Raw genomic sequence first — 13,190 nt, forward strand, 5'->3', positions numbered from 1 at the left:
CTTCCCGGGAGCTGAGCTTTAACCCCTCCAGCACCCCAGGCCCCAGCTCAAACGCATCCTCCCAAGCCCCTTTCTCTCGTGTGGGGCCCAACGTGGGTGCTGGTGGGTGCTGAGCGCCCCAGGAGGTCGCCCAGGACCTTCAATCCTATTCCAGCTGTTCCGCATGCTGGGGCTGGGCGTATCCTGGTCCTGCCCAAGCAGCAAGATGCAGCTTGAAAGTGAAAACAAAAGGGGAAAGTTGTAAATAACCACAGCAAAGAGCCCCAAACTCCCTGAGGCGTGGTGGTGACGGTGGTGGTGATGGTGATGGTGAGGGTGAGGGTGAGGGTGAGGGTGATGGTGAGGGTGAGGGTCATGGTGAGGGTGACGGTGAGGGTGATGGTGAGGGTGAGGGTGATGGTGAGGGTGAGGGTGAGGGTGAGGGTGAGGGTGAGGGTGGTGAGGGTGATGGTGAGGGTGAGGGTGAGGGTGATTGTGATGGTGATGGTGAGGGTGAGGGTGAGGGTGATGGTGATGGTGATGGTGAGGGTGAGGGTGAGGGTGATGGTGATGGTGATGGTGAGGGTGAGGGTGAGGGTGAGGGTGATGATGAGGGTGATGGTGAGGGTGAGGGTGAGGGTGATGGTGAGGGTGAGGGTGAGGGTGATTGTGATGGTGAGGGTGAGGGTGATGGTGAGGGTGATAGTGATAGTGAGGGCAATTGTGATGGTGATGGTGAGGGTCATGGTGAGGGTGATGGTGAGGGTGAGGGTGATTGTGATAGTGAGGGTGATTGTGATGGTGATGGTGAGGGCCATGGTGAGGGTCATGGTGATGATGAGGATGGGACCCTGGGGAGTGCCGCTGTGGGGGCTGAGCCACCACAGAGCAGGGCTTTCCCCTTGATGTCCCTGGGAAGGCAGAATCCGGCTGCTTTGGTGTTTTTCTTTATGTGCTGACGTTTCTTTATGTGGAAGCTGACGTTTCCAAGCAGAGATTCCAGCCCTGGCTGGCAGGAACAAGAGCTTCCTCCATTGACATCCCCATCTGCCAGCAGCTGAGGCGGCTCAGAGATGCTCTGCTCCCTCGTATCCCGTAAGAGGCCTTCCCATCTCCAGCCCTTGCTGAGGAGGCACCTGGGGACCCATAGGGATGAGTTAAAACCAAAACCACCAGTGAATCACCTGGCTTTGCTATCCCTTTGCCTTTGCCGTGTCCATTGGTGGCACAGCCAGCAGACACCTCCCAAAGGCACCAGCTTTCAGCTGGATTCATCCTGAAGATGCTGCCTGGAGTTTGCAGATAGGAAGAGACCAGAGAGCCAAAGAGCTGTGGATGCTCCTCTCCAAAAGCTTCCACAGCAGTTTTAGGAGCTGATCTACCTCTTGCTGGCCAGCAAATGGTCTTGGACAGCCCCATGTCACCCAGGCCACCCGTCCCTCCTGGGGTCCAGAACAGGGTTGGATAGGATGAAGAAGGGGGTTGAATGGGATGGGCAAGTCAATGGTTTCTGCTCCCTGAGCAGCTTCCCACAGGAGCCAAACAAGGGAAGGGCAGTTGTTTTCCATTGAAGTATTTAGTGATGGAAAGGGGTTTCCTGGTAGGAAACTGTTGTCTTTTGTGGGAAATCCCCCTGTTTGTGTCCCAGTAAGTCCTGTGCTGGTCTGGAAGTGGTGATGGGGACTTGGGGCACATGGACCCCATCCCATGCCTACCATGGGCACGTGTGGGAGATGCCACCTGAAGGCAGGAGCGAGCAGGAGGTGCGGTGTTGCTTCAAGAACCTCAGGACCCTGCTCCAGTTCCCCCTTTTCAACCCCCTTTCGCCCAGTTCCCACCCCAGGGTCGGAAGAACCCGAGACACCGTTGAGGACACATCCGGTGACGTGAGGAGGAACCCACCTCCCGCAGTGCCCACGGAACCTCCTGCCATGGCTTCACACGCAGCCCATGGCGCCTCTGCCCCAGCCACTCGCTGCCGCTGCCCTTTCACAACTTCCCCTGGAGGTTTTCCATCAAACAACGCAGCCGGCGCCCGTGCCCAGCAGCACACCCTGTGCCCATCACCGCCACCTCCGGTCATGGAATGGTTTGGGTTGGAAGGGACCTTAAAGCTCCTCCAGCTCCAACCCCTGCCACGGGCAGGGACCCCTTCCATAGAGCAGCTTGCTCCAAGCCCCTGTGTCCAACCTGCCCTTGAACACTGCCAGGGATGGGGCAGCCACAGCTTCTCTGGGCACCCTGTGCCAGCGCCTCAGCACCCTCACAGGGAAGAGCTTCTGCCTTAGATCCAACCTGAACTTCCCCTGTTTCAGTCTGAACCCATCACCCCTTGTCCTATCACTGCAGTCCCTGATGAAGAGTCCCTCTCCAGCATCCTTGTAGCCCCCTTCAGACACTGGAAGCTGCTCTGAGGTCTCCACGCAGCTTCTCTTCTCCATCCTGAACAGCCCCAATGTTCTCAGCCTGGCTCCATACAGGAGCTGCTCCAGCCCCTGAGCATCCTCGTGGCCTCCTCTGGCCTTGCTCCAACAGCTCCATGTCCTTATGCTGGGGACCCCAGTGGGGTGTCCCCGTCCCCCCCCCAGACCAGATCAATCCCAGCACCCACGAGGCGTCCCTGGGCCTTGACTCATCTCCCAGAAGGAAACTGCTGCCTTTTTTGGCTGCAGGCTCCACATTTGCCCCAGCTCAGCATCATGTGCTGCCATCACCCCATGGGCCCCTCCCCGGCTGCTTTCAGCACACCCCTGCACAGATAAGGGTGAACATCCCTGGGAACACCATGGGTTGAGCAACTCGAGCCCATACGCTTCCCACTTCCCCTTCTCCATCATGGCCCCAGGTTCCATATCTAACAGCAAATCTCAGCACCATTGACAGTGATGGGTTTGGTCCCCAACCAGCTCCATCCCGGCAAGAAACTCCCCTCCTTTTCCTCCAGGGAAGAGCTGGGGCTCCTGGGCTTTGCCAAGCTCCCTTTGCTGCTGTGCCAAGCCCCACTTGGGTCCCTCAGCCTCCCAGCACGAGGGATTTGGTGGCTGAGCTCTGCTCACCCCTCGACTTGTGGGCTTTTAGGGATGAAGTTCCAAGAGCCAGATCCTGCTGCTAGAGAGGGTGCTGCTCTGGCAGGGCACAGTGGGAAGCTTTTGGGTTAGGTCCATCCATGCTTTGAGCAGTGAGGGTGAGGAGGGAAGGGGTAGGAAGCAGGATGGAAGCGCAGCACCAGGGCGATGGAGACTCCAGCTCTTCCCATGGGGGCATTCATCCCAAATGCCCAAAGCGGAGCAGGATAAACCCCATTGCAAGCTCTCCTTGGGATCCCCAGGCTGCTCAGGCTTCCCTGCACTACACAGCGGGGATGAATTCCCCACCCTGGATAGGAACCCATCCACAGGCAGGGATGACTTTGGAGGTCCCTGCCCACCCCCTTGCCCTCTCCCATTCCCCAGCCCCATCTCCTGGCACCCAGAGCATGGGAGAGCCCAAGCAGCAGCTCCGGCGCTTCCCAGGCTGTCCCAACCCACCCCACACAGGCTGCAACCTGCTCCCATCACCTCTAATTAAACCCATGTGCTCCCGGGGCCCTTCCAGCTCCCAGCGCCTCCGGAATTCCCCCGGGGATGCGGCCGGGCTCTGCTGCCGGGATGAGACATGGGGGGAGCAGGGGCGGCCACCAGCGAAAGGAGCTGAGCTGTGCAGGATTGTGCCCATTCCCCACCACCTGCGAGAGCCTGGAGAGGGGCTTGGGACAAGGGATGTAGGGCCAGGCCAAGGGGAATGGCTTGAACCTGCCCGAGGGGAGGCTGAGCTGAGCTCTGGGGCAGAAGCTCTTCCCTTCCAGCCCAAACCTTTCCATGGTTCCATGAGATGTGCCGTCCCGGGGCTCCTGCCCTGCCTGTGGATGTGGTGACAGCTCAAGGCCCTCCAGCAATGGGAGAAGGGAGCAGGTTAAAAGCCAAGGGGGAAGCTCCTGGGGTGCTGCTTTCTGGAAATGCTTCATGGATGTCACCGCGGGGCTCAGAAAGCCCCAGAGATTTCTTCCTGTTCCTCTGAAGAGATGGGGTTCAGCAGTCCTGAAACCAGGATACACCGGAACAACAAGGACCGGGATGTGCCATGGAGCTGCTGGCAGCAGGCGGGGGGTGGGACCCTGAGGGGTGCCTCTCTTGGGGTGACTCCAAGGGAATTCCCAGGGAAGGAAGGGGTTTGGTGGCGGCACCGAGCCGGGGCCTCTGGGAATGGTGAAGGGTGAGATGTGGCCCCCACAGCAGAGGGACCCCACGGTTGCCTTGGGCATGGGTCTGTGATGTCTCCCTGCAGTGACCATGCCAGGATGGGACCCAGGTCCAGCACCCACGGGAGCATCCCCCAGGCACCCACCTATTCAGTGGAGAGGGGTCTAAAACCACAGGCAGGGATGGGATGCGCCATGGACCAAGGGGGACACAGGCAGGCAGGTGACAGCAGGACATCACTGAGCATCCCTCCATCTCTTCCCCTGGGTCACCCCAAAACAGCAGCTTAGATGGGACACCAGCTTGTGGATTTGGGTGTCACCAAGAGGGACATCCCAACCCTGGTGCTGTGCCATTCCATGCCATTCCTCCAGCCCAGGGAGACTGATCCAACACTCTCCCAGCCCCAAGGGGTTAACCCATCCCAGCGGTAGGTGGCAGGTCCGGGTGCACCGCGGTGACGTGGGGTGGTTTGTGCCCTTGGCCGGCTCCCAGCACCCGGAGCCACAAGCGCTCAGAGCAGCACCATAGGGAGCCACGTGTCCTCTGTGGTGCCAGGGACCCCCAGAGCTGCCCCATAGGCCTGGGGTAGGAGCTGGTCCTGCAGCCCTGGTGCAGGGATGGAGGGATGGAGGGAGGGATGGAGGGAGGGATGGATAGAGGGGTGGATAGAGGGATGGATGGAGGGGTGGATTGAGGGGTGGATGGAGGGTTGGATGGAGGGATAGATGGAGGGGTGGATGGAGGGATGGAGGGATGGATGGAAGGGTGGATGGAGGGATGGATGGAGGGATGGATGGATGGAGAGATGGATGGATGAATGGTGAAGGGCATCCAGTTGTGTTCCCCCCCTCTGCAGCACCAAAGGGGGTGCAGGATGGGGCCATTTCCCTCCCTAGAACAGCATTTTGGGATCCACTCACTGCTTTAGCCCAGTTTGATGCTGGGGGTGGCTAAACCTGAAATGGCTTCAGCATCCCTCGGGGCTGGAGGGGTGGGAAAAGGCTCCGAGCCCCTTCCTGGCTCTTCCCAGGGGTTGGTGGCTCCTGAGGACTTCCAGAGCCCGGAGAGGGGTGAGGGGACAGCCGGGGCTGGGGGGCACATGGAGGTGTCATCGAGTGGGAAAGAAACCCAGCCGGGCCCTGTGCAATGTCCCTGCAGCCCTTCCCAGCGTACCCAGTGCGGTGACTGGGAGGAGCTGGGAAGGGGAGGGCCGAGCCCCCTGTCCCTGCGCAATGGTGCCCATGGGCCCGGGTGCTGCCGGGGGTGGGATGCAGCCCTCCCACCCCCGCGGGGGCCCTAAAGAGCCGGGAAGGAGCCGGATTCCTGGAGCCTGACGCAGCCCCAGAGCCGCGGCCACGCCTGGGGAGGCAGCGGGATGCGGGTGGGGAAACTGAGGCACGGCCGAGGCAGTGCGATGGGCGCCGGGGTCACCCCGGGACACGGACTGGGTGCTGCGGGCACCCCGGGGCGCACAGATTGGGGTTCACTTGTGTTAATGGGGGTCACAGGGACTTCGCTTCCTCCCCCCAGCACCCCCATCTCTGGGGACCGTCAGCGGGAAGGATCCAGGCACCCGGAGTGTCACCGAGCTGCGGATGCCGCGGCACCCCGGCTCCCGGCCCCATGGCTCCCCATAGGGAGCCCTGCACGCCGTGGTGGTGGGATGGTACTGGGTGAAGTGGGAAGCAGCACCCTGCAGCCGCCCAGCACCCTAAATGGATGCCAAATGCCATTTAAACCCCTTCCGGAGCAGGATGAGGACCTTCCCCTGCCTCCCCCCTCCCACAGGAAGGATGCCCTCTCCCTAAGGAGGAGGAAACAGGGGGACCATGTCAGGGGACCCCCCCAGTTCCCTTCCCCAGCAGTATATCTACTGGGGGGTGCTGTAACCCCAAACCTCCCATGGGGGACACACAAAGCAGCAGCCACTTGTGTGTGTCCGCTCCTATAAGCGTCCCCAGTGGCAGGGACCACGCTGGGGTCAGCGGTGGCAGCAGGACCTGGGCACATCTGGGACCCTGCACATCTGGAGCCTTATATATGGGGGGGGAGCCGCACTTGTGGGGCCAGAGGCGATGTGGGGATCTACTGTCCCCTGGTGGCCGCAGGTGGCCACTGCACCCTGTTCGTACGTGCAATGGGGAAACTGAGGCACGACTCCAAGCCCTGCACCCCCCTCCCGGCTCCTGAGGGACATTTCCAGCACCCCCCCGTTTCCTTTACCCCCTCGGTTCTGCTCGTACCTGCTCACCGATGGTCCCCAAACACCCCCGAAGGTGCAGGATGAGGGGGTGCCCCCGAGATGGAGCCGGTTTGTCTGGGAAGAGCATGGAGATATGGGTCAGCCCAGGTGCGGTGCCCTGTGGGGAGCGGGGGGGCACAGACAGGACCCTGCATCCTCCTTGGGGACACGGTGGTCACAGTCCATCACAGCCCCCCAGGAGGCCAAAGGACCAACACAGAGAAGCCAAAAGGCTCCAAATGAACCCCAAAACCCGGTGCTGGGGGACGACAGAGCCATGGATACGACCCCAGGCCAGGGGCAGCGATCCCATGTCCCCCATGGGGGCAAGACCAGGGCCAGAGAGGTCCCTGATGCTCATGGGGGTGTCGAGGGATGGGGATGGGGAAGGGGGGGACACCCAGGGCTGGGAGTGACTGTCCATGGCAGGGGGTTGGAACTGCAGCACCTTAAGGTCCCTTCAACCCAGGCCGGGCTCTGGTGCCACGGTCAAGAGCATGGAATGGTCCCAGCAGCAGCACCAGGGGTTTGGGATGAGCCCAGGTTTATCTGCCAGGCCGAGGCCCAGAGGTCTATGGGATGGGGCTGGGTGCTATGGAACAGGATTGGGTGCTGTGGGACTGAATTTGATGCTACGGAACAGGACTGGGTGCTATGGGACGGGGTTGGGTGCTATGGGATGGGGCTGGGTGCTATGGAACAGGGTTGGGTGCTATGGGATGGGGCTGGGTGCTATGGGAGAGAATTGGGTGCTATGGGACGGGGCTGGGTGCTATGGGATGGGGTTGGGCGCTATGGGATGGGGCTGGGTGCTATGGAACAGGATTGGGTGCTGTGGGACTGAATTTGGTGCTACGGAACAGGATTGAGTGCTATGGGACGGGGTTGGGTGCTATGGAACAGGATTGGGTGCTATGGGACTGAATTGGGTGCTATGCGACAGGGCTGGGTGCTATGGGACGAGGCTGGGTGCTATGGGACGGGGATGGGTGCTATGGGATGGGGATGGGTGCTATGGGATGGGGCTGAGTGCTATGGGACGGGGTTGGGTGCTATGGGACGGGGCTGGGTGCTATGGAACAGGGTTGGGTGCTATGGGAAGGAACTGAGTGCTGTGGGATGGGGCTGAGTGCTATGGGACGGGGTTGGGTGCTATGGGACGAGGCTGGGTGCTATGGGACAGGGTTGGGTGCTATGGGACAGGATTGGGTGCTATGAGACTGAATTGGGTGCTATGGGATGGGGCTGGGTGCTATAGGACAGGGCTGGGTGCTATAGGACAGGGCTGGGTGCTATGGGACAGGGCTGGGTGCTATAGGACAGGGCTGGGTGCTATGGGACAGGGCTGGGTGCTATAGGACAGGGCTGGGTGCTATGGGACAGGGCTGGGTGCTGCCACCCAGGACGTCACCAAGGCTCATCCCCCCCTTTGTCACCGCCCTTTGCCTTGGGGCAGATGCCGTGGGGAGCAAAGAGCAGGCGGGTGCGGTGCCGACGTCAGGGCCGTGCCACGCTCCCGGGCGCGCTTCCCAGAGCTGATCCCGGAGGCACCGGGGTTGGGGTGAGCGCGGGCACCCCGAGAGCGGGACCCCCCCGAGGGGCACGGCGGGGGGGGTCCGGGTGCTGCGAGGGCCCCATGGGGCTGGGACTGGGGCCATGGGGGGGGGGGGGGCTGGGGTGATGCCACCGTGCCGAGGGGGGGGTGCAGGTGGCGGGGGACACCCCCGGGGTGACGCGGGGACCATGCCCAGCTCAGGACCCCCCGGCAGGATCGAGCCGCCCTCGCTCCCCCCCCCCCCCCCCAAGGATGGGAGACCCCTTTGGCGGCTGGAGCAGCCCCGCGATGCGGTGAGTACCCAGAGGGTGCGGGTACCCCCTCCTTGGGGACCCCCCCACCACCACCACCCCGGGGGCTGTGGGGCAAAGGGGACCGCGCTGTGGGGCACAAAGTTCCATCGGTCCCGTCTAGGAGGGAGCACGAGGACAGCTCCCCCCTGCGCCACTCCAACAGCTTCGCCCGCCCCACCGGGAAAAGCATCTACAGTGAGTGCGGGCAGCACCCAAACCGTCACCCCAACCCCGGCCCCACGCTGTCCCCATCGCTCACCCCACACCTCCCTGCAGACCAGCGCAAGGGCTACGGCCGGACCCTGCTCCAGCCCCAGAGCGATTTCCAGCACCACGTCGAGGTGGGAGCCCCCCAAACCCCCCTCAAACCGCGCCGGGGGGTGGTGGGGGGTGCCCCCCGCTGACCCCCATTGCCGTGTGTGGGTCCGTCCCCCCCCCTCCAGCACCTGCTGACTGCGCGGCTGGACGAGGACCTGCGCAGCGCCTGGGACTGCGTTGCGCGGCTGCGGGCGCTGGAGGCGCAGGGCCGGGTCTGGGGGCAGGATCTCATCCTGCAGGTCAAGGACCAGCAGCTGGTGCTGAGGGATGTGGAGAGCAAGGTACCTCCTGCACAGGGCACCCCCAGGGATGGGACCCCCCCCACCATGGCCGGGGCACCCAGCTTGGCCACAGCACCCACCCGCACCCAGCACCCCCGTAAATCCACTTGTCCCCCAGCAGCTCTGACATCCCCATAACCCCAGCACCCCCCTAATGGCCCTTTGCACCCCTTTGGCCCCAACACCCGCTGCAGTCATCGCGCCCCATTAACCCCAGTACCGCCTTTCACCCCAGCACCCACATCAGCCTTTCAACACCCCCCTGCACCCCCAACCTAGCACCCACCTCGTGTGGCCCTTGACACCCACCCTGGCACATTCCACCCCCTAAATCCGATGCTTCCCCAGATCTGGCATCCCCCTATCTCTGTACCCCTATATTTGCCTGCCAACATCCCTAACACATCTGGTATCCCCATATTTGCCCCCCAACATCTCTAACACCATATTCAACCCTTGCATCCCCCTACCCCTCTCACCCCTCTTCCCCAGCCACCCCCCAACAGCCCCCCAAAAGCCTCCTATCCCCCCCGTTGTACCCCCTAACCCTGCCACCCCCATTATCCCCCATCGCACCCCTATAGCCCCTGCACCCCCTTGGCCCCAGTGCCCATTCTGGGGGGGGGGGGGTGCTGAGCACCCCGTGTCCCCCCGCAGGAGGAGCTGGACGCCTACCCCCTGGGCAGCGTTCACGGCTGCTGGACCACGCCGGCCATCGGCAGCTACAGCTCCGTGCTGGCCATCACCGTGCAGGAGCAGAGCCCCCCCGACACCAGCGTCCTGCTCTTCCAGTGCGAGAGAACGGGGGTGAGCCCTGGGACCCCCCCCCCAGCACACACCATGGGGCGGGGGTTAACGGGGGGCAGCCCCGGGCTGTGCTGGGGTTGATGGCGCTGGGTCTGTGCAGGCAGAGGCGCTGAGGAGCAGCCTGGAGAAGCTGGTGAAGCAGTGCAAGGAGGAGCAGAGGAGCCTCTATGGGCACAGGTAAGGGGGGCTCGGGGGTGTCCACCCCGTCCCTGTGCCCCCAAAGCTGACCCCCCCCACATGGGGGTCTCCATGGGGAGAGGGGATAAGCTCAAAGGGTGCTGAACCGCTCTGCCCTCCTGGGGGGTGAACCCCCACTTTTGCCTCGGTACCCCAGCTCCTGGCTCATATCCCTGCCCCACATCCCCATAGACTCAGCCCCCTTCCCACCCCCTCCCCACGGGCACAGTCCCCCCCATGACCACCATGCCCCCTCACACCCCTGTATCCCATCCATGGCCTCCATCTACCCTCATCCCCATGGACACAGCACCCCCCTACAACCCCATCTCATGGACACAGCTCCCCCCCCCCCCATGACCCCATACCCTCTCCCCCACCCCATATCCCATCCCTGGGCTCCTTCTCCCCTCAGCCCCCCCTCAGCTCCCCCTTTCCCATCCCTCCTTGCCCAGGAGCAGCCGAACCCCCCCGTACTCGCAGGGTTCCCCCGTGGCCCCAGACCGATGGGAAAACACCCCCAAGCTCGATGCCCCCGTGTCCGACCAGCATGGGCTGGACCACGGTGAGTCGGGGGGGGCTCTGCAGTGCCTCTGTTTCCCCATGGGGAGGAATGGAGGTGATGGGGGGCAGAGCTGGGACCCTCTGCTCTCACCCAGGGCTGATGGACACCCCACGGACCACCCCCTCGAGCCAGGTCATGTCCGAGGTGGACCGGGATGTTGTAAGTCCCATCTCCCCCCTCCAATGGGGACACCCCAGTGTTTCCCCACAGCACCCACCGGGTCTCATCCTGCTCCCATAGGAGGTTCTCAACCATGTGCTGAGCGACCTGGAGCTCTTTATGAACCGGGTGAGGGCAGCCCTGGGCATGGAGAGCACCAGCGACCTGAAGAAGAAGAAGAAGAAGAAGAACAAAGGTGATGAGGAAGGGCTTGGAGGGGAGAGCAGCGTTGGGGGGGGGGGGGATGGGGGGTCCATCCCGGTGCCAGCCCCCCCTTTTCTTCCTCCTCCAGCCCTGCCCTCCATGAGTGACTACACGGACTTCTTCCAGAAGGTGAAATACGCCCTTAACCTCTTGGTAGGTCCCATAGGGCTGGATGTGACCCCCACGGCTTGTGGGCATCCCTGGTGCGTCCTTAATAAGGGGTTCTATGGGGCTGGGGGGGGCTCTGTGGGATCACCCTCACCCCCTCCACACAGGGGCGGACCCACCAGCACGTGCGGGAGCCGGACCCCCAGGAGCTGCTCAGGCTCATCTTCACCGCCCTCTCCTTTGTGAGTGCCCCCCAAAGCGGGACCCAAACCCCCCCTAGGGGTGCACAGGGTGGGGATTGCTGTCACACCCCCCCCACCCCATCCTGGGGGTGCTGCTCCAGCCCCATCCCCGCAGGTCCTCGCCCATTGCCCCAACCCCAGCCTGGCCCCATCGGTGGAGGCGCCGCTGCTGGTGCCCGAAGCGCTGGAGCTGCTGGAGAGGAGCTTGGACCACGACAACTTCCGCACATGGAAGAGCCTGGGCACGGCCTGGAACAGGACAAGGTGGGGGCCAGCGCCGCCAGCACCGAGGTTTAGGGGGGGTCCAGCCTTGGTTTGGGGATCACGGCACCCACTCGGCTTCCCCCCCCCCCCGTGCCCGCTGCAGGGCAGAGTACCCCGACAGCGAGCTGGTGCCCCGCTACATCCCCGTCTTCTCGGACGGGTGGTTGCCCCCCCCCATGGAGCAGGTACAGCGTGCAGGGGACCAGGACATCCCATCGCCCGCCTCCGTGCCCCCATCCCACAGCCCACACTCGCCCTTCTCCCTGCTCAACGCACAGTCACCGGGCACCGGCCGCAGGGACAAACCTGGCCAAGCGTAAGTGGTGCTGAGGGTGCTGAGGGCATCACCCAGCCCCTGGATGGATGCTCATGGTCCCCCATCCTATCCATCTGCAGGGCTCCCTCCCCTGGGCAGGGGCTGGTCCGAGCCCTGTATGAGTTCCAGAGCAGGAACCCGCAGGAGCTGAGCGTCAGGATGGGGGACACGCTGCAGGTAGGAACCAAGGAGGGGGTCCCACCATGGGTGCTGCTGGGGAGGGTGGAATGGGGACCCGCACCCTGCATGATGGGTGCCGGAAGGGTCCCCCATTGTCACCGTGCACCCAGGTCCTGGACCAGCAGAGGAGGTGGTGGCTGGTGCAGGACGGCCGGGGGGACAAGGGCTTCGTCCCCAGCAACATCCTGGAGCCCCTCTGGGGGGGGCACAGCCAGGTGGGTGCCCCCCGTTCCCCTCCCAGCGCCAGGAAGGGGCGCAGGGGTCTCACCCCGTGTCCCCCGCTCCAGACCAGCCCCCCCAGCCTGCACCCCGACTCCCCCCCCGCCGAGGTGACGGCCTGGCTGCAGGACAAGGGCTTCTCCCGGATGTAGGTGTAGCCTTGACCCCCCCAACCGACACCCAGCAACCAACGTGGGGGCTCCATTGGGGGGGGCCGAGCTCTGCTCACCCCTTCACTGTGCATCCCCCATCCCTCTGTCTATCCGCCTGTCCATCCATCCCTCCCTCCTTCTCTCCATCCCTCCCCTCATCCCTTCCATCCCTTCCCTCATCTCTCCTTCTTCCTTCCTTCCATCCCTCCCTCTTTCTCTCCATCCCTCTCCTCATCCCTCCCTCCTTCCACCCACCCCTCCCTTCATCCCTCCCTCCCTCCCTCCCTCCCCTCATCCCTCCCTCCCTCCATCCCTCCCCTCATCCCTCCCTCCTTCCATCCACCCCTCCCTCCCTCCCTCCATCCCTCCCTCCATCCTTCCCCTCATCCCTCCTTCCTTCCTTCCATCCCTCCCTCCCCCCCCCCCCCCTTCATCCCTCCCCCCCTCCCTCCCTCCATTCCCCCCCTCCCTCTCCCCCCGTCCCCCTCCCTCCCCACCCGTCCCCGCAGCACTGTTCGGTGCCTGGGGGCTCTCCGGGGGCAGCAGCTCCTGCAGATGAGCGCTGCCGAGCTCCGCGCCGTGTGCCCCGAGGAGTGGCGGCGCCTCCACTTCAAGCTGTCCTCGGCCCGCGCGACCCTGGGGGTGAGGGAACCCCCATGACCCCCTGTACCCCCCACAGCCCCCGGCATCCCCCATAAACCCCTGCACCCCCATAACCCCCTGCACCCCCATAGCCCCCTGCACCCCCCCATAGCCCCCTGCACCCCCATAACCCCCTGCACCCCCCCATAACCCCCTGCACCCCCCCTAGCACCCCTGCACCCCCCCATAACCCCCTGCACCCCCCACAGCCCCCGGCATCCCGCATAAACCCCTGCACCCCCATAA

The 13,190-nt window shown here is 63.8% G+C and overlaps 1 protein-coding gene across 1 annotated transcript; it reads left to right on the top strand.

Annotated features, from left to right (window-relative positions):
- Positions 1 to 8,305: 8,305 nt before the first annotated feature.
- On the top strand, positions 8,306 to 12,962 carry EPS8L3 (EPS8 like 3). Its single transcript, XM_057403806.1, has 17 exons — positions 8,306 to 8,310; positions 8,432 to 8,505; positions 8,587 to 8,651; positions 8,754 to 8,909; positions 9,567 to 9,716; positions 9,817 to 9,893; positions 10,349 to 10,458; positions 10,553 to 10,617; positions 10,699 to 10,813; positions 10,910 to 10,974; positions 11,097 to 11,171; positions 11,287 to 11,435; positions 11,539 to 11,751; positions 11,832 to 11,928; positions 12,042 to 12,146; positions 12,219 to 12,298; positions 12,812 to 12,962. Exons 1-17 carry the CDS (start codon positions 8,306 to 8,308, stop codon positions 12,960 to 12,962), a joined length of 1,752 nt encoding a protein of 583 aa, XP_057259789.1.
- The last annotated feature ends 228 nt before the right edge of the window (positions 12,963 to 13,190 follow it).

The sequence above is a fragment of the Pezoporus wallicus genome, unplaced genomic scaffold, assembly GCF_028554395.1.
Source record: "Pezoporus wallicus isolate ANWC-B61680 ecotype Strahan unplaced genomic scaffold, APGP_CSIRO_Pwel_v1 contig_5863, whole genome shotgun sequence".
Taxonomy (NCBI): Eukaryota; Metazoa; Chordata; class Aves; order Psittaciformes; family Psittacidae; genus Pezoporus; species Pezoporus wallicus.